The sequence below is a fragment of the Tripterygium wilfordii genome, chromosome 3 (assembly GCF_013401445.1).
Source record: "Tripterygium wilfordii isolate XIE 37 chromosome 3, ASM1340144v1, whole genome shotgun sequence".
Lineage (NCBI taxonomy): Eukaryota > Viridiplantae > Streptophyta > Magnoliopsida > Celastrales > Celastraceae > Tripterygium > Tripterygium wilfordii.
This window is the reverse complement of record NC_052234.1, coordinates 9,306,001-9,329,382: the sequence shown is the minus strand read 5'-3', so window position 1 is coordinate 9,329,382 and position 23,382 is coordinate 9,306,001. Positions and strand designations below refer to the sequence as shown.

At 38.1% G+C, this 23,382-nt stretch overlaps 1 protein-coding gene and 1 long non-coding RNA gene across 2 annotated transcripts; one reads left to right on the top strand and one right to left on the bottom strand.

Annotated features, from left to right (window-relative positions):
- The first annotated feature begins 8,124 nt into the window (after window positions 1-8,124).
- Window positions 8,125-8,822, top strand: LOC119985012. The gene is made up of 2 exons (XR_005465030.1): window positions 8,125-8,449; window positions 8,578-8,822. It is a non-coding gene; the product is annotated as an uncharacterized LOC119985012 (long non-coding RNA).
- A 2,618-nt stretch (window positions 8,823-11,440) lies between these two features.
- On the bottom strand, window positions 11,441-21,896 carry LOC119995614. Its single transcript, XM_038842125.1, has 9 exons — window positions 20,885-21,896; window positions 18,998-19,910; window positions 18,481-18,591; window positions 17,177-18,386; window positions 15,958-16,059; window positions 14,479-15,410; window positions 14,016-14,126; window positions 13,520-13,921; window positions 11,441-12,670 (listed from the first exon to the last, which is right to left on the bottom strand). The coding sequence occupies exons 2-9, from the start codon at window positions 19,875-19,877 to the stop codon at window positions 11,859-11,861; spliced, it is 4,560 nt and encodes a 1,519-aa protein (XP_038698053.1). The 5' UTR covers window positions 19,878-19,910; window positions 20,885-21,896; the 3' UTR covers window positions 11,441-11,858.
- Between the last annotated feature and the right edge of the window lie 1,486 nt (window positions 21,897-23,382).

Sequence of the window (23,382 nt, the reverse complement as noted above, 5' to 3'; positions counted from 1 at the left end):
ATCATGGAATTGACCTGTATGTTCATGTTCTCTCTGGCTAGACACCAATTCCCACTACTTAATTTGATTGCCGAGATAAGTCATTTGATGGACAATTGTTCTACTTTATATAAATGTAGGCACTAAAACACAGACACCATTCGAAACCCGTCTCTTCAATATATTCTTCAATCAATCATCAAAACATATCTACTGATCAATTGCATTACTTGGTTTTTTCTAACATGGGTATTCAACTGATGGGATTAGCTCATGCAAAGCAAAAGGCTCCAGCGATTGCTTCCTGCAAAAATGGCAAATGTTTTGGCAAGTAGTTCTGCTACCACTAATGACCTAATGTTCCCAAGGACGGATGGACATTAATCTCACTGGGGGCCCAGGCCCCCAATGAAAATTTGATATAATATTGGGTTGTAGTATACCTTTTGACCAGGCCCCCAGTAAATTTCTTTTAGGCCCCCAGTCCCAATTTAAAAAGCAAGCCCTCTAACTCATGAGTGGCTATTTGCCCAATTTCTATTAGCACTTAACATCCCATTGGCAGCATTTTAATGGCCCATGACCCATCTTTGATCTTTCCATCTCAATTTATTAGGGTTTCTTTCTTAGACAAAGAGTTGTTTAGAAATATTACTAATGATGTTGTTATGGAGCGTTTTCAGAAAATGAAAATTTGTAGAGAATAATTATGATAAATAAATATGTAATATTTTATTGTTTGAAGTTATTGGTAGTTATTTTCTTCATGCCATAGAAAGAACCTCAAAAACAATTTTCGGGGGTATTGCCCCCGAACCACTGTTATTTATTTGTGCCCCCAGTGATTTCGGATCCTGGATCCGCCACTGATTATGTTCCTAGAGGTCACAATGCAGTTTATGTTGGAGAGGGCTACTGGAAGAGATTTGTGATACCAATTTCTTACTTGAACCATTGTCGTCTATTCCAAGAAGTACTAAATCGAGACGAGGAAGAGTTTGAATTCAATCATCCGATGGGGCGGTCTAACAATTCCTTGTAGTGACACTGCTTTGGTTCTCGGCCCTGCATTGCCATTAAAGAAACGGTCATTTGAAAGCTCAACTACTTGCATTTATGATACTGAAGAAAACGCAATCAAAAAAATGAAACTTGACCAACCAAAATATTCCCAAGAAAATGGGAAGAAAAAGAAAGAATCTGGAATGGAATTATTCAGAGACGAGAGCCCTGCATTGCTATTGAACAAACATCCAATCAAAACCCACTAGTGAGGGAAAACATAAAAAGAAGAAAGCAGATGATCATGAACCAACAACAAGTGAAGCAGATGAATATTCTCATGTTGGACATGAACAAAGGTTGGACATCAACAAAGGTTGGACTGACTATTCAAAGTGAAATACTTTTCACGAAGATTTTTTATTCCTCACTAAAAGAAAGTTGTCCGGTACATACCAATTAAGAATGAACAAAGTTTGCAAGAACTGGCATTGTGTAGCTCGGAACCAATGGTGCAGGTCAGTGGATAAATTACCTTGGATCCTCATATTGACCTACATAGATTCTTCCTCCACTTTGGATATAAGCTCCCCTTATGATCCATCCTTCAAAAAACATCATGCTATCAATCATACGCTGATACCCAAAGTGCCGCTCCATCTAGCCTCATCCGCTGCATCTATTGGCGTCGAGATACAGATGGATATTTGTAGCTGCAAAGCTACATGATGGTGAGACTCAATTTATTTTGTTCAACTCATTCACCAAAAAAACCATATGTTGACCTCATCTAACAGAATACAAAGTAAGGGGCAACACAATATCAAAAGGCACATTCTCTACTATTCCTATATATTCAGACTGTATTTGTTACATTCTCCGGAAGATTAATAGTGATCTTCATTTGTTTACTTATCTCTGCGGTGATCGAAAGTGGCAGAAGCAGAACCTTGCAGCTCCGGAGTTCGGAAAGGTGAAACTTCAAGACATAATGTATAGGAAAGGAATCCTATATTGTCTCTTTGACTTCGGAATACTGTAGGAGTACGACACAGGCAGTGGGAGATGGAATGAATTGTCAATAGAAATATCAGAGGTGAAGCTATGTATTTTAGAACATTACCAGAATCAGAGTGTGGAATACCGCTGGTCCATTATTCAAAACGCATGAAGCCATGGCAAATATACTTTTTGGACCAAGTAAAACATGTCTGGATTGAAAAAGTGTCTCTCGGAAATCATATGTTATTTCTTGGAGAGACATCATTTTCAAGGGCTCCTAGTGAAGACATGAAGAGTTAGGAGAAAGAATCTATTTTCAAGGACTCGGGGGTCCTCGTTTTTTTTTTTTTTTAATTTCCATGAAAAAGATGAAATCAAGAGACCACTAGTGTGATACCCGGTTCCCGAGTGAGGGGGATCCATTCTTGAATCCCACATCGGTTGAGGATGTGGGGGAAGTGCCATCCACGGTCCCTCTACTAACTACCAATCCTTTTCTAAGGGGCGGTACCAAAGACAACCGATGGTCCCATGTGTTCCTGCGGAGCGCCCCTGTGGGCGAGTGGGCGTGGGCCATAGCGTTAGGGGTTGGAAAGTGGTATGGGCCGGCCCGTTACGGATGGTATCGGAGCCCATCATTACAAGACTGGGTGGGTTCCTTCACGGGGAAGTGAAGCCCTTAAGGGGGGTGGAATGTGATACCCGGTCCTCGAGTGAGGGGGATCCATTCCTGAATCCCACATTGGTTGAGAATGTGGGGGAAGTGTAGTATATAACGTGCACGGTCCCTCTACTAACTACCAATCCTTTTCTAAGGGGCGGTACCAAAGACAACCGGTGGTCCCACGTGTTCCTACGGAGCGCCCCTGTGCGCGAGTGGGCGTGGGCCATAACGGTTGGGGGGTTGGAAAGTGGTATGGGTCGGCCCGTTACAACTAGACCCCCCTCAATGTGAGCATTAAGAGCTGGTGAATAAATAAGTCCTTCAAAAGAGGGACATGCGAATACTTCATGTGGGTACTACCCCATAATTGAATACTTGTTTCCTGTTATTAACTTTGCAGCTATCCTACAAGACTAAGGAAGTGAATGTACAAGATCCATTGATGACAGTAATGAGCAATTTGGTTTAGAATTCAGGACTGTTCAGCATCGATTCTTGTTCACACATTTTGGAGGCGTTTGTTCTTGTTATCTGTTCTCTCTTTTTTTGTGAATGATTGTTCTGCCTATCCTAATTTTTGTGGTTAGTTTCAAACCTGTATTTGACACACCAGTTTGCTTGGTTGAATGCCAATATTGGCAGCAAAGCCCACAAATAATTGGCTAAACGATTTCATAGTCAAGGATTTAGTGGTTACACAATGGTTTTTCAGAGGGGCCAAGAAATCCAATGCCTTTGGAGATGAAACCACAATTTCTATGATGAGGTTGATCTTCCTCTACAGCATTTGTCTGGATACACTTGAGGCAGAAACAGGAGTTCATTTTAGTTTGTCTATATGTAGACGTTCTGAAGTCTAAAGGTACAAGATAGTGCTTGAATCATAAGATATGTGAACAGCAATCCTGGTGTCCAAATTTATAAACTAATGAATTGAATTTGCAGGACTAGTTCATATCAGTAGCGTTCATTTTAGTTTAGAATTCGTCAGTAGTGAAAATGTTTCCTTTAAGCTTGACTTATCTAATATCTATGAACATGATGAATAGGTGATATTAATTCTTCTGCCTTACAGTTGCTTATGTACCATGAAACATTGTTGTAATTCATTTTTGGCCAATCCTTTCTTTTTTTACTTTTGTTCTTTGTTCCCTGACCGATCATTATACCAATCCCAACTTTTCCTCCTATGATTTTGCGTTTTTCTTCGTTAGTTTGTGTTTATAAGAAGCACCAAGGTAATAGATAGCTAGGCTCTGTGGTTACATTTTGTATATATATATTTTTTGGCATCAATTTTCTTATCTGGCTATCAAAAATTAAGCAGCAATTAAAAACCAGAAATAAATAATTAGCAAAACCAGTTTTATATAATGTTAGTTCACGTAATACAGCACCAGGTAATGAAGCATGTCTTTAGACAAGCTTTTTCTTCAGTTTTATGCCTTACTGTGTTACTTAACAGGGGAAAAAAATGGTTCAAAAAATTCACATGATGGCCTTATATCAACACAGCATTCGCTTAAAATTCACAGGATGGATTTATGCCTTACTATGTCACTTAGCTGAGACTATCTCAACCATTCATTTTTATGTCAAGTGTGATCTTCCTCTACTGCATTTGTGAGATATGGGGATAGTAAAGCCTCCAAATTGAGTGGTTGTATAATAGACTAAGCAATTGAATTTGCAGAATTTATGGATGACAGTAATGCTCAGTTTGGTTTAAGAGTTGGAGAATTTAAGTTTTGATTGTATTTTTGCGTTCTTTGGTCTTTATTCAGACCAGGCAAATCAGATAAGATGGGGAAGAAACAAAGCAAAAGGAAAAAAAAAAAAAAAATTTCTCCTAAAATGCATAGAGCACAAAACCAAGAACAGAAAACTAACATTAAATTGCCATGGTAAGATCAGGTGGAGGAAATAAACAAAATACACGCAGCATAAATAATGAAATTAAAGCAACACCAGACAGGAAAAAATAGCAAAACCCTGTAAGAATAGTTGCATGCGAACACAGATGAAAGCCCCAGTAAACTAACCTGCCAGGTATCCCGCAGAACTGCAGACGCCAAGCTTTAAAGACCGTTAACAAAGGTGATGCCTACATATAAGGAGACCCCAAGTTAATAAGAATAAAAACCTTTTAAAATTAAACAAAAAGTAAAGGAATAAAACAGTAAAAAAGACAGCAAGACAAAGAATGACAGACACAACCCATACCAAGACTAATAAGCAAAGCAAATGGACAAAAAGCACAAAGCATCAATAAGGTAATCAAATCAACCACAAATAGAACGAAGCAGGGAGAACGGTAAAAAAAAATGTCCCGATTGAGACAACAGAGGAAAGATGTAGAAGACGAACCTCCCATATACTCCACATAATTGAGACACCAACCCCAAGAACACGACCAACGCAGATAATGGCTGCATTGAAGGACAACAAAATATCACCACAAATGCAGGATCTCCCATATAGTCCAGAGAGAGAAGGAAAATCGCAGTCCCAAGGCAAGAAACAACCAAGGAAAAACAACAGAGGAAACCATAAAAACAAACAGAGGGAATCCTTGAATACCAGGACAACAAAATATCATTATAAACACATAATCTTTACAAATAAATGAAAGAGATAAGAACTAGAGACGCCACCCACATTAAAACAATCACAAATCACCGAGGGGAAAAAATCGGGCGACACAATACTCAAAATCAGAGATAATCAAATTAGTTGCGACAAAAAAATAATCAAACATAACCAAAGCCATAGAATGCAACTCCCATGGCAACCCGCCCCATAATAACATCAACAACACCGCAAAAAGAAGAATCCACAAACTGCGGCAGAACCACCAAGAAAGAATACGAAACAACGCCAAGCCAGGCTAAAAAAGGCAAATTAAAAAATGAAAAGGAAAAGCTTAATACGAAAGATCGAGGACTCAACAACAACAACAGGAAGAACCAACCGCAAAACGAACAAAAAAAGAAGACGATGAAGAGAAACCCGTATATACGCCATCGTGAGGAAAACAACCACCAACCAAGTATGTCAGCGGACAACCCAAAACAGTTGATAAACAGTGGACAACTGACAAACTGGAAGAAGGCAATGATAACGAAAGGTAAACCAATGAATTATAAATCAACAAAAAGATACCGGTGTTTTAAATCAATGAACACAGTTGTACAAACCAGTGTTTTAAATAAGGGGACCGGATTCTACAAACAGCATTTCTCACTTCAAATACCATACCATCTGGAAACATTCGCAACTCAAAAAGAAAATTCATCCAGCAGTGTCACTCATCAGAATCAATCGACAGATTTGCAAGTACAAGTGAACAATATATATCCATTGGGTGGAACCAAGTTTGTCACCATGTTCTGGACCTTCTGGTTCGGATTCCATTTCAAATGAAACAGCACTCAGAAATGATAGCTTGGTAAGCCTTTCCAGTCTGCTATGATTCCACAAGGTTCACATGATAGTAGAGAAATATGAAAAGGATTCCATAAAAACCATATAAACAACCTTACCAGTTACCATAAACAAATATGATGAGCAAGAGTTCCAAATTCGATCCTCCTGGAAACTTCAAGGCAGGCACACAAGCTGCCCTGATGACTCTTACCTTTGGTACTCATTTGCCCCTAACTACAATTATTGACTAGGGGGTTTATGCCATTCTCCTCCGACATGCCTTCACCTCTTGTTTAAGCAAAAAATCTACGGTTTCTTTTAATTTTGCCAGGTAGCAAAAGCTGTATGACAAGAAAATTATTCACCAAATCATAAGAAATGATATATATATATATATATATATATATATATATATATATGTATATATAAGCATATAACAATTAAGTATATGCACTTAGTGACTTGTTGCACATATTAATTTATTCAAAAAGTTGCCATGCTATTTTCTAAAGATTCTCAAATTTGCACCTGCTATGTAAAATTGCACCACAGAGCAAAAGGTCCTATTGAGCTGGTTCTACAGACAGGTCAGGACTGGATTTCAACACACTGGTAAAAAAACTTAAAATCTTATGAGAACTTCTCACAATAATCTTTGACTATCCATATCTGTCAATCATAACAATTACGTGGACAGCATAAAGTGTTACATAGCTAATTTCACAAGATCAAGCTGCTTCTAAGCCTCTTACATCCATATGAGCATAATATCAGAAAAATTCAACCTTGATGGATGCTCGGCATATCTGCTACTTAGACCCAACTTAACACACACATCCAAATCTATCAATTCATTTGAAAATACAGATGTTCAATGAAATAAAAGTATACTACAAAGATCACTACCCTAATAAAACTAAACACACATGCATGAAAACTGCAGACAGTATCCTAAATTGAAAAAAAACGTAGAAGAGAAAAGAAGACAAGTTCTGTATAGAACAACATATTTTAGCAGATAAAGAAAGATACCAATTTGGATGCAGGTGTCCGCAACATCAAGATTATCCAACAAAAATTACTTAAAATTGGTCCCTTCTCTCTATGCGATTCTTTCCTCTCCTCTCTGTAACTCCTCATCCTCATGTGTTGGTCTGTCTCCATTGTATAGAGAGAAAAGATTCAGCTGGTGCGCTATCTAATTGGAACACTTGCAATTCAATTTGGCAACTTGAGATTTCTTCTTGCAGATGCGATAAGATGTTCAGTTGAGACTTGAGGGAGGCGATCGTGGACGGTGCGAATGGTGTTAAGATGGATCCGGCTTCTCTAAATCTACACAAGTGCGCATATAGGTTTGATTTTTAACGGATTTTCAAGTTGAATGTCTCGGCTTTGCCTTTGCAGGTGTAGTCGTTGATGGAGATGATATGCGGTGATGATTTGTTGCAGGTGTCCTTTCATATTGTAGTTTGAGATGATGCATAATCATATCTGAGGTAAAGATAAGACATGGGCCTCAATTGTGGGCTAGAAAGGAATAGACTTTTCTTGGTTATGGGCTTCACAAGATTAGATCATGGGCTTTACGTCAACACTAACTTGGGCTTTGATGGGGTTTATCTGTATATCAAATTCAGCCATTAGACCATAAACAGCTTCTTGTTCTTCTTGAAACAGATTCATGCTTAAAATTTCAGGACTTTCTTCTTCTTCTTGGCCAGACATTTTGCCGAACAAGAAGAGAACGATGAGAATTCTTGATACTTTAGATTCTGTTTGTGGTTAAAACTTAAAACAAGTTTGCATCAAACTGTAATGTAAGCTACTGGACTTCCTTTGTTAGCCAAGTCCAATCGCAAACGTCTAAAGCAGGTGGGTTTACCACCTCGTGGGTCCCATAGTGACATGGCCTTTATGGTGGACCCCATTTAAATTTTATACCCTCAAAAAAAATAAAATTTGTTGGAGTTTGCTTACCACCTAGACCAACACGTCAATATACTACTCGTCAACATCTTATTCGTGGCATGTTTTCCCGTCAGAGTCAAAATCTACAAAGTTTTCGAAAAGCATAGGTCCTTCCCGTCTCCTTCACTTCACTGGTAAATCGAATTCCTTTACGCAAAACTAAAGTCTTTAAATTCTCAAATGGTGTTCTCCTCATCTTCTACAATCCAAAGAAAATAATTGGGTTACAGAGAAAAATGGCAATGCCGTGGAGCATCGTTTTATGGATGGCAGAGATGGTGTGGTTGGCTTTTGCGGGCTGGGTCTCTTCTTGCTTGACTGTTGCTGATGAGCTTGCTAGGTCTCTGCAGAACGGCGATATCGGTGTCTTCCATGCTGGATGATCATACAATTGAATGCTATCTGGTTCGTGTCTTTTGTAAATTTTGTTTTGCGTGTGTTTATTTGTATGTAATTCGAGCTGGAATTTGAATACTTATATTGGAGATAATAGTATATGATGATTCTTATATATTTGACATGGTGAATGGCAGAAGAGGAAAGTGGCGATCTGAAAGCCATTTTTATTAGATTCATCAATGAATGCTCTCTGCTGCTCTTCCCAATTTATTACTAAATTGCCGCTCAACATCATTTTAGCCTTGTAACCTTAGCCTTAGGGCATCTATTAGACAAGAATATGTATGGCTTGGTCTTTTTGATGCAACTTGAGGAATTGTGAAACCATTGTAAAATTGTCAGTTTTATATAGCGAAAGAAGAAAATCATGTATCTCCAATGCTTGCTTGGTAATAGATGAATGGTGTGGTCTTACAAATAATGTTTGCAGTCTTTTGTTGAAATGCTTTCTTATTCATTTTCGGAACTTCTGTTGAGGAGTTTGTATATTAGATAATGGAGCTTTGTTGAAAACAAAGACATTGTCTTGGCTGTTTGAATAAAGGTTCAAGTAGTCAAACCAGAGGTTCCAAATACACCATAAACTGTCTTGATTAATCTGGTGAGGAACTTGGGAAGAACTTCTCTTGTTGGTCATCTCTTAGTTATTTCATGGACCATTTAGGATTGATTCTTGGAGAGGTATGAGCCTGATTTAGTATTACTTGTTATGGGTCAAAAGTCAAAACTAGACTTGTTTCAAATGGTGAGAAAATCAACCCGTAGGATCAAACTAGAGCAAAACCTTAAGAAGATGATGACCAACATTACAATCTTAGATAATGTGGCCCTCAGTACACATATATCACAAAATCAAACAGGTGTGAATCATCAGAGAACTGGGTAATGACTTTTTTAAGTCTGATATGACGGGAATTCACCATACAGTTAGATGTTTTAGACACAAAAAATAGCGCCTTTCCTATTCATTGCTGCACAACTGTGCATTATTGAATGACAAAGGAGAAAGTGTTCTATTACTAGGTTCCCAATTTCCCTATTGATTTTAGGGAATGCAGCGAAATACTTGCAAATTTGCTTTGCATCTGTTATTTTCCATTGTTTCAAGCTAGAAATCCTATAAACATTTGCCTGACTCCTGAAATTGTACAAGCTCACCCGCTGGTTTGTTTTCACCTGTGAATATCAATCAACAATGTCAGCTTGGATTTTGGGACCACAGTTATGGTAAGCCTAGAAGATTGATTGAACCATGTAGGGGTTTACTGAATATCTCAGTAAATTAAGTCATAGTATCACAAGCAAAAGTACCAGTTATTGAAAGAAACAGTCAAACAGATGGAGGACCCAGAAAAACAATAACCCAATTTAACCATCATTTGGAAGTTGCAGCAATAATTTACTATTTAAATCCCTTTGAAAGTAGGGACTTTCATCTATATCTACAACAAAGCATAAGCATTCACCTTGGGAGAGTAATTGCTGATATCTCAGAATTCTCAGTACTGTCATTTCCAGATGATGGTTCATCATGAGGACTGTAGGATGAGTTTCCTCCTAGGTACAAGTCTTATGGTCATGTTCATCTAGCAAGCCCAAAGTTTCCGTGTGATTTAGCTTTGTCCCATGGATGCCTCTCATATGTTTTTAACTTCTCCAGCTCACAGCTACTTGTTTCATTGTCGGTCTTTTGCATCCCTTAAACCTTGTGCATTTCTCCGCAAGCTCTGCTGCTGCTTCAATTTTCTCGCAATTACACTTGCCAACTATTGGAGCCTCAAGAATCTGTAACAGACTAACTGGTGATTCGGTTCCATTTGACAAAATAAAATGAGATGAAAGGTTTCTTTGAGTTTCTGGTCTCTCAAACAATGCAGACATTTCTCTAGTTAGCAATTCGATGAGAACTACTCCAAATCTGTAGATATTGCTTTTCTGTCAGCTGACTCATCTGAAAGTACTTGGGGTCCAGGTAACAAGCTTTCCGTATAGTATACAATCGTGGTCACTTGAGTCTCATCTAGAGGAATTAGCCTTGGAGCTCCAAAACTTTGGGACTGTGATTGTAATCCAATAATATCTTAGCTGACTTGACAATGACATCATGGTGAACTATTGGTTTTGATGTTGCAGAATGCAGATAGGCAAGGGCAAGCTGCTATTTCTACAGCTATTCTCAAACTTTTTTCCGTGGTAAGAAACGAAATATACTGTGACTATGAATGTGATCATCAATGCACCCATGGACACGAATTCATACACCGGTTAAGGGATTTCGGTCTCTCAAAACCTTCCCTAGAACTTCACCTTATTGGGTGGTTGATGTGAGATTGTGAGTAAGTATAATTACCTCGTTGATGAAATGTTCAATTCAGCTCTTGTCTACTATCTTTGACTTCTTTATGGCACCTATGCTGTTGTTAGGTACAGAACCTTACACTGTTCCATGGCCTACTTCACCGATGATTCTACTCTTAGCGCGGTGGCTGTTCCCAACTCCTGAGCGGAAATACTTTCGTGGGCCCCCTGAAGAACCATCTTGGTAAGCAATCTGTTGTTTCAATGACAACCTATATTTTGCTGGAAGAACCTTTCTCTATGCTTCTGAGGTGATGAAAATTACGTTAAAGGAAACATAACAGCATATGCGGGGGACTTTGAAGCAATAACATACTTCTTTGTTGCTTGCATTTGTCTGGTTGAGGGACAAACGGTGGTACTAACTAGCTTTTCAAATTAAGCTGCATATAATGCATCAGCAAGAACATTGGTTCAATAAGAATAGTAGTCCATGAGAACATGACTTCCTTTGTCAATGGAAAGGAAGGTTTTGGAAGTAATAACATATAAATTTTAAAGTGGAGATTGAAACTGAACTATAACATCAGCAGATGATTAAAGGTCTCTGTCAATAAATGAAAAAAAGGTGGTTTAAAGGGGTAAAACCGTTGGAGTAATCTTGAGAACCAAAGACGAATTCAACATATGACTAGTGAGTTGTAGAATCCATGAAATCCTCATTTTGAAATCTGGGATGTCATTTATACAAACTTAAATCAAGTTCTCTGAATCAAAAATGTGTTAAGAGGCTCAAGCTAGAAATCAGTGACTTAGCTGGGCTGTAGCAGCGAAAAAAATGTTTGAAGTCGTGTCTTTTTTGTCCTTAATTCAAGTTGTAACTCTAGCAAACTCTTCCGGCAGCTGGATTCTTTCTCTATTGGACTTCAAAATACAGAGCACTTATGTCAAAAGAAATAAGGTATAATCTCTTCAATTATCAGTATCATTGCAAGCCAAAACTCAACCATTATTTTGAACCAGCAGCAGTAGTTCACAATTGAAAGATTTGCTAACTGGAAATATCTCCATAGTACTCGAGGATTTTCATCCCTACTAGACTAACAAGGCACAAGTATCACCTTGGTAGTGTGATTGCTGATATCGCAGAATTCCCAGCACTGCACTGCCCAGATGATGCCCCATCGTAAGGATTGCATGATGAGTTTCCTACAGCGTACAAGTCCATTGGCTCATGTTCATCTAGCAAGCCAAGAACTTCCTCGTGATCTGCTTGCTCCCAAGGGTGCCTCTGAAATGTTGTTAACTTTTCCAGCTCAACAGCTACTTGTTTCATTCTAGGTCTTTTGCATCCCTTCAATGTGAGACATCTCTCTGCAAGTTTTGCAATTGCTATAATTTGTTCTCGATTATCTTCCGTTGCAATTTGCGCCTCAAGAATCTGGAACAGACGATTCTGTTGCATTGACAATACAAAATGAGATGGCAGGCTTCTTTCTGTTTCTGGTCTCTCAAAAGATACGGCCTTTGCCCCAGTTAGCAGTTCTAGTAGAACTACTCCAAAGCTGTAGACATCACTTTTTTCTGTCAGCTGACTTGTTTGAAAGTATTCAGGATCTAGGTAACCAAAAGTTCCTTGAACTAGTGTAGTTACTTGAGACTCATCTAGAGGAATAAGCCTTGATGCTCCGAAATCAGATACTTTTGCAGTGTAATTATTATCTAGTAATATGTTTGCAGACTTGACATCGCGATGAATGATTGGTATTGAAGTTGCTGAATGGAGATAAGCAAGTGCGGATGCTGTTTCTGCGGCTATCCTTAGACGGTTTTCCCATGATAAGAAGTGAATGCCATCTTGACCATGAATGTGATCGTACAGATTGCAGTTTGGGACGAATTCATAAACCAATAAAGGGACTTCGGTCTCTAGACAGCTAGGAAGCACCGACTCGGATGCGGGGACACGGGATGCGGGTGCGCTGACGCGGGGATTCGTAAAACCTCAAAGAATCCTGTATTTGAGTGCGGGGGACTCGGTAAATAAAAAATATTTATATATATTTTATATATATATTCAGTTACAACACCACTTATAAAGTGGTCATTTAGAGCCCAGTAGCTTAGCTTGCTCATTTAAAGCCCAGTTTTCTAATGGTTTAAGATGATGGCTAGGCCCAGTCCAAAACTATGAGCCCAAATAGAGCTACTATCTTCATTCTTGAGTCGTCTTATACTCTTATCTCTGAAGTTTCCTTTCTGTTCTCTCTCCTCTCTCTCTAATAGACTAAAATCCTGTTCGTCTCCAACTGAGATGAGATGACCAGAGGTCGATCCAGAGAAGGAGAAGACGAAGACTAAGGCGAAGAGAAGAGGAGAGGTGGGAGAAGAGGAGAGCAGAGGTGGGAGAAGAGAACAGGAGATCGATTACATACCTGAGATTCAACTGCTTCGAGGTCGCACTTTCAGCTGAGGAGAGGTCGTGATTTCAGCTGCTTTGAGGTCGTGATTTCTAGCTACTTTGAGGAGGAGGTCGCGATTTAGGGATGGTAGGAGAAGTTTGATGTTTATCTTTGTTCGCGTGGAGATTGGTTTTAAGTGAAAATCCGAGTCCGCTGCGCGTCGACAACGAGTCAGAGGTGAGTCGATGGCTTGTTGACTGTTCAGACGCGTGATGCCCGCGTCTGAGCCGTATTTCGGCGCGTCCTCCGCGTGGGCGCACTGAGTGCGTATGCGACGCGGACTCGGCACCCATTTTGCCGAGTCCGTGCTTCCTAGCTAGACAGCATCCCAAGAGTTTCACCACATTGCGGTGGTTGATCTGGGTAAGTATAACAACCTCATTGATGAACTGTTCGATTTGGCTCTTGTCAACTACCTTCGATTTTTTTATGGCAACTACTTTGCTTCCAGGAAATAATCCTTTGTATACTGTTCCATGACCTCCCTGGCCAATGATTCTGCTTTCAGCATAATTGTCAGAGGCTTTTTCCAACTCTTTAGCTGTAAAAATTTTTTGGGACTCCGTAGAACCTTCTTGGCAAGCAATCTGTTGTTGCAATAACATACCACCATTTTGCTGGAAGAACCTTTCTCTAAGCTTAATGAGCTTTCTTCTCTTTATGAAGAAGTATAACCAGGGGATGGTCACAATAACAAAAAACAAACTGAACCCAAGACCTGAAAAGCTAACGATGGCTGAGTATGTAGAACTTAATCCGCATATCAAATACAAAAGAAGTAGAATTGACAAACACTTAAATAGGAGTTTTACCTATAGTAGCCTTGATCGGAAATCCTGTATTTTCTGGAATGCATTGATAACTTCCTGGTAGATTTATGCACTTGTCTTTACATATGTTTGGATTGGCACACTCGTCAATATCTTTATGGAACATATTCAATATATATTTGTCAGCCCAAAAAATGTATGATATATTTCTGATGACAGCAAACTATAATTCTGGTAAATGTTCTTAGCAGATGATACGCAATATTTTTCGTAAGTAGGTTCTTGCCGTGGAGGAAGTGAGCAAGACAATGTTGTGTTTATCATGCATAAATTGACAAATTAAATATAAAGGAGAATTGTTTTAAATCATTTTGCTCAAATTAATAATACAAGCAAGGTTTGTGCCATACCATTAGGTGAATACATTGCAGCATTTACTAGTCGAGCAATTGGTGAAAATAAAACTTCACTATTGAGAGAGTTTTGACATGAAAGAATATCATACCTGTGCATCCAGGACTGAGGTAAGGATTCCCTTCATAACCAGGTTTGCAGCTGCAACGATAACCACGAGAGGCTGATTCAAGACAGAGGCTATTCCTTTGACAAAGGTATGTTCCCAAATTCCTCTGAGCTTCTTGACATGTTTCATTACCTATTGCCCAGTCAATAACCACTGGAGCATTTCTGAACTTTTGAAGGGAATCGAGGTGTCCATAAAGATCAGATGCCTCAAACGAGTAACTGGCTTGATCAACGATAAATGCATATGTACAAGGATTGAATGTCCAGCTCTTGCTGTAGTTATTTTCATTCATTAACAAGGTTTGAAATACCTTAAGGTTTTGAGGAACCGGGGCCTGGCAGCATCCAGAGCTTGAGCAAGAACCACTATCCACATCGTTTGTTTGATTGCATTTTGAGATGCACCCACTCAGACTCATATTGTCACCAGCTAACAGAGCCATGGAATTACATCCTAGGAGGGTGAACCTGTTTGCTGTGTCTGAGAATGTGAAGGGGGTATTATTCAAGTTGATTGGGGTGTCAGCCAAAATCTCGTTGGTTTGTACAGGATGTGATTCATTGTAGCAAGCATAAGCCACTTCATTCTTTATGCGTAAATCATGTTGAGAAATATCCATGACCTCAAGCCTTTTCAAGCGTAAATATGGTCTTGGTGGGTTGTAAGAATTGTTGCAGGTTATGCTGAATTCTTCAGATAAAGAACAACCTTCCCCAATTCCAAATGGGTAGGGAATGGTAAGGTTTCCACAATTCTTCTGGCATCCAGGCTTGGAATCTGACGCTTCGGCTGATGATGATAACAACGATGATACAAGGAGCCATGAGAGCATATGCAAGGAACTTTGAAGCAGAGACATTTTTTGTATTTCACTTCTGTCTTTTGGTTGATAAGAGAATTGTGGTATGAATCATATTTTATATTAGTTTTCTTGAACACCAAGAATTGTCTACGAAAGCATTTCTTAGTCAATGACAACGCAGGTTTTGAAATGATAACTTAGAAAACCTAAGTTGAAGATTGGAACTCAAATATAATATCAATGATTGTAAAGAGATCACCATCACAGAGTCAACCAGTGATAGTTTCGAGGTATGGAGGAGGAGTCGCCAGACAAGATGATATTATTTTCTCAACAAATCTGGCTGGTTTTGCCAACCACGTTATGATTCGAACGCCAAAGACAAATTCAACGTACGACTAGCAGCATGTTTTAGAGGACTTGAGTGTTGTAGACGATGTTTCGCGCGTGGTGCCTTCCTCTCTCATTGTGAAAAGAATATGTTAGGCATTTTCAATTATCAGGCTTTGACTTTAATGCTATATGACCTTGTGGTGTATCAGAGAAAGAGATCAGTTGCACTGTTGCAGTTTCAAACTGTTAAATAACAAAAAGTACCATATCGGTTAGACTTAAGTCTACCCATGGGTAAATATGGCGAGTTTGACTTAACTCACTTGTTGAGTTTGGAAGGAACAAACTCGTACATGTTTGATGTATCATTAGGAATCGGATAACTCGAAACAGACAATATTGTTGGTTGTTTGGTATGGGGATTTCTGACACAAACAACAAAAAAACGAAGAGAACAATGAGATTCAGTGTTATACATCCCACATCGCCCAAATGTGATGAGGTGAAGTGCTTTATAAGATTGGATAAACCTATCACTAGTAAACCGGTTTATAATTAGGCGCATGACATTCGGTCATGGATTGGAAGGGTTCTTCTTCTTCATCTTAAATTAATGATGATTTCTTCTTTTGATTGTCTTCAGATGAAGATTTACTTACATCTTACATCTTAAATTAATGATGATTTCTTCTTTTGATTGTCTTCAGATTTACTGTACTCATAAGTAAAGGGGTTATTGAAAATAACAAGTGGTATAAATTGTAGCTAAATAATTGGATTCGTGAGATTGGCTTCAAGAGTTGACTTTTGTGGAGCGTAAATTGCTTTTCTAGTGTCAATTATCATGATATAACCTATTAGGTCATGCATGAATTTTATAGTGTTCATACTTCAAATATACATAAAAACCATTTTAATCATAACATTCAAGTGGAATATAATAAAGCAGTCTCATTTTTGGTTTGGTGACTGTTTGCTTACGTATAAGGGAAAAGCCAGAAACTAATCGTGGGGTGCGCTACTGCATATTAATTCGTTTGGAAAAAATTAGCGGGGCTCCGGGGATGGCTCCCCCAAAAAATTTTTGTAGAACTATTTTACAACAATACAACTCATTAAAATGATATTATTTACGAACATTTATCTTGATTTTTGGTCTGATAAAATAACCCAAAATGTTGACATAAATGCATATTAAAATGTATGAAAAATAAACATAGACCATGTAAACAAAAAAAAAGGTATATTTAGAGCACACAAGTATTGTTGTTTAATATTAACAATAATAGAATGAATAATTTTAAGGTTATTATTGTTATGTATTGTCCATTACTATTAGGTCATAAGTAAAAGTAAATTATTCAAAATCATATATATACACAAACTAAAAAATACAAATACAAGATATATGCTTAAATACATATATATATATATATATATATTAATTTATTTATATATATATATTTTTTGTTCCCTTGGCTACGTAATTCAACGGGTTAATGTAACTTTCGTCTCTACTAGACTAACAAGGCAAAGTGTCACCTTGGGAATGTGATGTCTGATATCACAGAATTCCCGACACTGCAGTGCCCGGATGATGCCCCATCGTATGGATTGAATGATGAGTTTCCTACAGCGTACAAGTCCATTGGCGCATGTTCATCTAGCAAGCGAAGAATTTCCTTGTGATCTGCTTGCTCCCAAGGATGCCTCTGCAATGTTGTTAATTTTTCCAGCTCAACAGCAACTTGTTTCATTGTAGGTCTTTCGCCTCCCTTCAATCTCAGACATCTCTCTGCAAGTTCTGCAACTGCTATGATTTGTTCTCGATTATCTTCCGTTGCAATTTGTACCTCAAGAATCTGGAACAGACGATTCCGTTGCATCGATAATATAAAATGAGATGACAAGCTTCTTTCTATTTCTGGTCTCTCAAAAGATATGGGCTTTTCCCCAGTTAACAGTTCTAGTAGAACTATTCCAAAGCTATAGACATCACTCTTCTCTGTCAGCTTACTTGTTTGAAAGTATTCAGGATCCAGGTAACCAAATGTTCCTTGAACTAGTGTAGTTACTTGGGATTCATCTAGAGGAATAAGTCTTGATGCTCCGAAATCAGATACTTTTGCAGTGTAATTATTATCTAATAATATGTTTGAAGACTTGACATCACGATGAATGATTGGGATTGAAGTTGCAGAATGGAGATAAGCAAGTGCAGATGCTGTTTCTGCAGCTATCCTTAGACGATTTTCCCATGATAAGAAGAGAATGCCATTGTGATTATGAATGTGATCGTAGAGAGTGTAGTTGGGGACGAATTCATAAACCAGCAAAGGGACTTCGGTCTCTAGACAGCATCCCAAGAGCTTCACCACATTGCGGTGGTTGATCTGAGTAAGTATAACAACCTCATTGATGAACTGTTCGATTTGGCTCTTGTCAACTATCTTCGATTTTTTTATGGCAACTACTTTGCTTTTGGGTAACAAGCCTTTGTATACTGTCCCATGACCTCCTCGGCCAATGATTCTGCTTTCAGCATAATTGTCAGAGGCTTTTTCCAACTCTTTAGCTGTAAAAATTTGTTGGGACTCTGTGGAACCTTCTTGGCAGGCAATCTGTTGTTGCAATAACATACCACCATTTTGCTGGAAGAACCTTTCTCTTAGCTTAATGAGCTTTCGTCTCTTTATGAAGAAGTATAGCCAGGGGATGGCCACAATAACAAAAAACAAACTGAACCCAAGACCTGAAATGCTAATGATGGCTGAGTATGTAGAACTTAATCCGCATATCAAATACAAAAGAAGTAGAATTGACAAACACTTAAATAGGAGTTTTACCTATAGTAGCCTTGATCGGAAATCCTGTATTTTCTGGAATGCATTGATAACTTCCTGGTAGATTTATGCACTTGTCTTCACATATGTTTGGATCGGCACACTCGTCGATATCTTTATGGAACATATTCAATATATATTTGTCAGCCCAAAAAATGTATGATATATTTCTGATGACAGCAAACTATAAATTCTTATGTTCTTAGCAGATGATAGGCAATACTTGTCATGAGTAGTTTCCTTACATGCAATACCAACTATCACTTGAAAATGGGAAAATTTTCCAAACCCAAAAGGGAAAGAAGAAGAAGAAGAAGAAACGATTCAAACTGTACTGCATCAAAGCCTCGTCTTTGGACTTGAATCGTTTTAAATCATATTCCTCACATTAAGAATATAAGCAAGGTTTTGTGACATGACATTAGGTGAATATATTGCAGCTAGCATTTACTAGTTGAGAAATTGGTCAAAATAAATCTTCACTAATGAAAGAGTCATGACAGAAAAGAATATATGATACCTGTGCATCCAGGATTGAGATAAGGATTCCCTTCGTAACCAGTTTTGCAGATGCAGCGATAACCACGAGGGGCTGCTTCTCGACAGAGGCTATTCCCTTGACAGATGTATGTTGCCAAATTCTTCTGAGCTTCATGACATGTTTCATTACCTATTGCCCAGTCAAGAACCACTGAAGTATTTCTGAACTTTTCCAAGGAATCGAGGTGTCCGTAAAGATCAGATGCATCGAAGGTGTAACTGTCTTGATCAACGATGAATGCATATGTACAAGGGTTGAAGGTCCAGCTATTGCTGTCGTTATATACATTCATTAACAAGGTTACAAGTACATCAAGGTATTTAGGAATCGGAGTCTGGCAGCAGCCAAAGCTTGAGCAAGACCCACTATCCACCTCCTTTGTGTTATTGCATGTTGAGATGCACCCAGTCATAGTGTTATTGTAACCAAGTAACAGAGCCATGGAATTACATCCAACGAGAGTAAATCTGTTTGCTGTGTCTGAGAATGTGAATGGGGTACCAGTCAAGTTGATTTGGATGTCAGAAAAAATATCCCCAGTATTTACTGGATGTGATTCATTGTAGCACTTATAAGCCACTTCATTCTTTATGCGTAAATCATCAAAAGAAACATCTACTACCTCAATCTCAATCATGCCTAAATATGATCTTGGTGGGTTGTAGGAATTGTTGCAGGTTATGCTGAATTCTTCAGATAAAGAACAACCTTCCCCAATGCCAAATGGATAGGGAATTGTAAGGTTTCCACAATTCTTCTGGCATCCAGGCTTGGAGTTTGCCACTTCCGCTGATGATGATAACAAGGATGAAACAAGGAGCCATGAGAGCATATGCAAGGAACTTTGAAGTAGAGACATTTTTTCCTTTTTTCACGACTTCTTTCTGTGTTACTGTATAACGGAATTGTGGTATGAACCATATTTTATATTTGTTTTCTTGAGTACCAAGAATTGTCTACGAAAGCAGTACTTTGTTGAATTGTCTACGAAGGCATTACTTAGTCGATGAAAACGAAGGCTTTGAAGTGATAACTTAGAAAATATAGGTTGAAGACTGGAATTCACATATAATACCAATATATGACAGCATTATTGTAAAAGGGATCACTATCACAGAGCCACAGAGTCGAGATGTGTGGTTTTCAAGCAGCATAAAAAAAAACAACAAAGAGAGGAATGAGATTGAGTCGTGGATGGAATGGAATGGAATGGGAGATTGAGTCTTTTGATTGTCTTCTTGTTTATTAGGAATACAATAAGCTCAAGGTGATAAGTTATATGATCGTGAAAAAGACTTGCTATCGAAACCGGTAGTACAAATGTAGCTAAATAATTGGCTTGAAGACTTTGACTTGTAAAAGATAATTGTAAATATGGTCCACGTTGAATAATGTGGAGCAGAAATTTCTTTGCATTTTGATCAGCTAGTGTAGTGTGTCTGTCATACATGAATTTTATAGTGTTCATACTTCAAATATGCACCCAAACAAAATAATAACAAAATAATTTTAATCATAACAGTCAATTGGAATATAATAAAGCTGAGTGAGAATTCACTGCTGTGATTGTGATTGTGATTGTGTTTAGATTAATATTTACTTACATTATAATTTAATTTATTGACATTGTATTTTTTTTAAATTCATTTGTTCTAGTAAGAAATATGAAAAGACATTGTTTATTATGTTACTGTTTAAAACAGTAAGATCAACAAATCTGAATGATTTGACAAAACTTGGTAAATTGTTTCCAAATCCAACATTCATAAGACTCAAGAAAATCCTGAAAGAAAATAAAAGCAATAAATAGTAGAAAAAAAATTTAAAGCTTTTTAAATTGTGAAAAAAATAGATTTAAAGACTTACCGAAAACAACACATCTAGAGAGAATTATGAAGCAAGTTAAACTCCCTGAGTTAGGATCTGAGAAAATAAAGTAGATGAGATGCCCCATAAGAGGTTCTTGACTGTAGGTTAGGCTGGTTCCCCTACCGTTGTAAAGATCAAAATATCTTGATCTCCCGGTTCACGCAAGCCAAGCGCTTTTCAGCTGAAGTGATCCTCCTCTCTTTATATTCTTACCTTCCTTATCTCAAGAATGGGAGCACACTCACTACAAAACCTACAGCTTTCTTAGCCTTTCCCGAATCCGTTGCTTCCTGCCACTGGCTTCAGCCTTGATTGGCCTGACTCGATTCACACCAGCATAAAGAAGGAAATGATTCACCTCAAGAAAGCGATGCGGGAAGGCACGTTCCATTCTGTTCAGGCTACTAGAAAACAGCAGCCCTCTCTCAAATAGAAAGAATTTGATTGCCTTCTGTTCTTTCCCTACTACCTGCAACGGGAACTTCATCTGACACCCGGCAGCTTTTGTGGTGTAAATGGTCTGAGGTTTGTGGTGAGTGACTCGATGGAAGGTCCGCACTTGACTCTCTTCCTGGATCCTGTCATCTAGAGAGAATTATGAAGAAAGTTAAACTTTGAAAACTAGTGGATGTTACCCAACATAACCTCCAATGAGAGCATGACACGTGTTCAAGCATGTGGCATTGAGAGTACACATTATCTTAGCTCGAAGAGCATCATACATGCTTAAGAGGACCAAGAGTTCCTAAAAGCATACAAGGGGAGAGGAGATGAGCACATCGGCAAGAACAATGAGCCTTCCTCGAAATCCCTATCGAGCACCTATATTTGGTATGAAGAACACATCCACGTTCTTGAGCTCATAAAGAGGGGTCAGTTACGAGTGGAGAATGTTGGGGAGCATTAACCCACGATCTCAACATGTAATGTGGAAAGACCCATGATCTTTGTCGCAACCGGGGTCACGACGCGGACCGGCGATCAAAGGATGAAAAATGGTTTTGTTTTAAAAAATTGTTTAGAGTCGCCACCAATTGATATAAGTGCAATTGGACACTAAAAATGGTCTACGAACCAGAAAATAGGTAAGGGGGTCTATTAAGTGTGGGGAAGGTGTTAGGCACCCCACAACTCCCTAAAAGGTTACCTAGATTGATCTATGTGCTTTTTCTTGAAAAGTTGTTTGGTCCAATATAAATGGTATTTTGATTTGAAAAGATAACATTAATTAAAGCATAGGCAGGAGCTGAATGTCATCAAGTCCTCCTCCTAATTAGCTTTAATTTAATTACCATTGGTTTTGCGAGTACAAATGATACCTTAATTTGAAAAGATAACATAATTAAAGCCTAGGCAGGAGCTGAATGTCATCAAGTCCTCCTCCTAATGAACTTTAATTTAGGTATCTAGTAAATTAAATTACCATTTACATTTTGTTTAAATAAGGATAGCACAATTAAAGTCTAGGCAGGAGCTGAATGTCATCAAGTCCTCCTCCTAATTGACTTTAATGTAGTATCCATTAATTTGTTTATGTGAAAATTTGGTAAAGACGCGGTTGTTGAATTGACGGATTTGCGGAAAATGATCTATGCATACAATTCTAATATCCATTCTAAACATGCATCCTAAACTAATAACCCCTAACATGCATACTAATCAATTTAAATATGCATAAATATAAATTACACTACTCTACACTACTTTTCATTATTTTTCCACTATACTATTACATGGCTTACATTTACAAGGATATACATGCCCAACAAAAATAAAGTAAAAAAATATACAAATAATAAAACATAAAGGTAAAAATACACATATAAACATGGCCTATGGAGCCCATTAACTGCTCAAGCCCGGTCCAATCTCCAAATGAACTCTCCGACCCAAGACCAATCAAGTCCGGCCCATATAAAGTCGAGCCCGGTCCACATTCAAAAAATCAAACAAGATAAGGGTTAAAATGGTGCTCAAATACCATAGAAACTCAAATCAAATTAAACCCATATACCCATATATACACACACACATTATATGTACATATACACGTACACCATATATATATGCACACACACAGAGGCATACATATATGCACACACGCTATATATGCATACACCATATATATATATACACACACATATGCACCCAGAACTTGCTATACACACACGCTATATATACATACACCATATATATATATATATACACATATGCACCTAGAACTTGCTCCATCAATGATTTGAAACAAGAATTTCAGAAATCAACTCTATTCTGAATCAAAATCAGAAACCGAAATCAACAAGGAACTCCATTCTATTCAGCAATGTAAACCAAAATCAAAAAAAACTTCAAAGCAATTATCCCACAGAGATGCAGAATGACAAATATCAAAAAAACCAAATCTATCCTTAACATCAAAACAAGAGAAATAGAAACAGAGACTGAACTTGGCATCAACATATGTAACTTCATGGTTCAAAAAGGGACGCCAAACC

Bases quoted from the DNA above. Each gene is read 5' to 3' on its own strand.
- LOC119995614 (XM_038842125.1), bottom strand. From the start codon at position 19,877: ATGTCTCTACTTCAAAGTTCCTTGCATATGCTCTCATGGCTCCTTGTT. The intron at 18,387-18,480 runs GTAAAACTCCTA...TTAGCATTTCAG, and splicing joins TCCGATCAAGGCTACTATAG to GTCTTGGGTTCAGTTTGTTT. The intron at 16,060-17,176 runs GTGACACTTTGC...TGTTTGTGTCAG, and splicing joins TCAGACATCACATTCCCAAG to AAATCCCCATACCAAACAAC.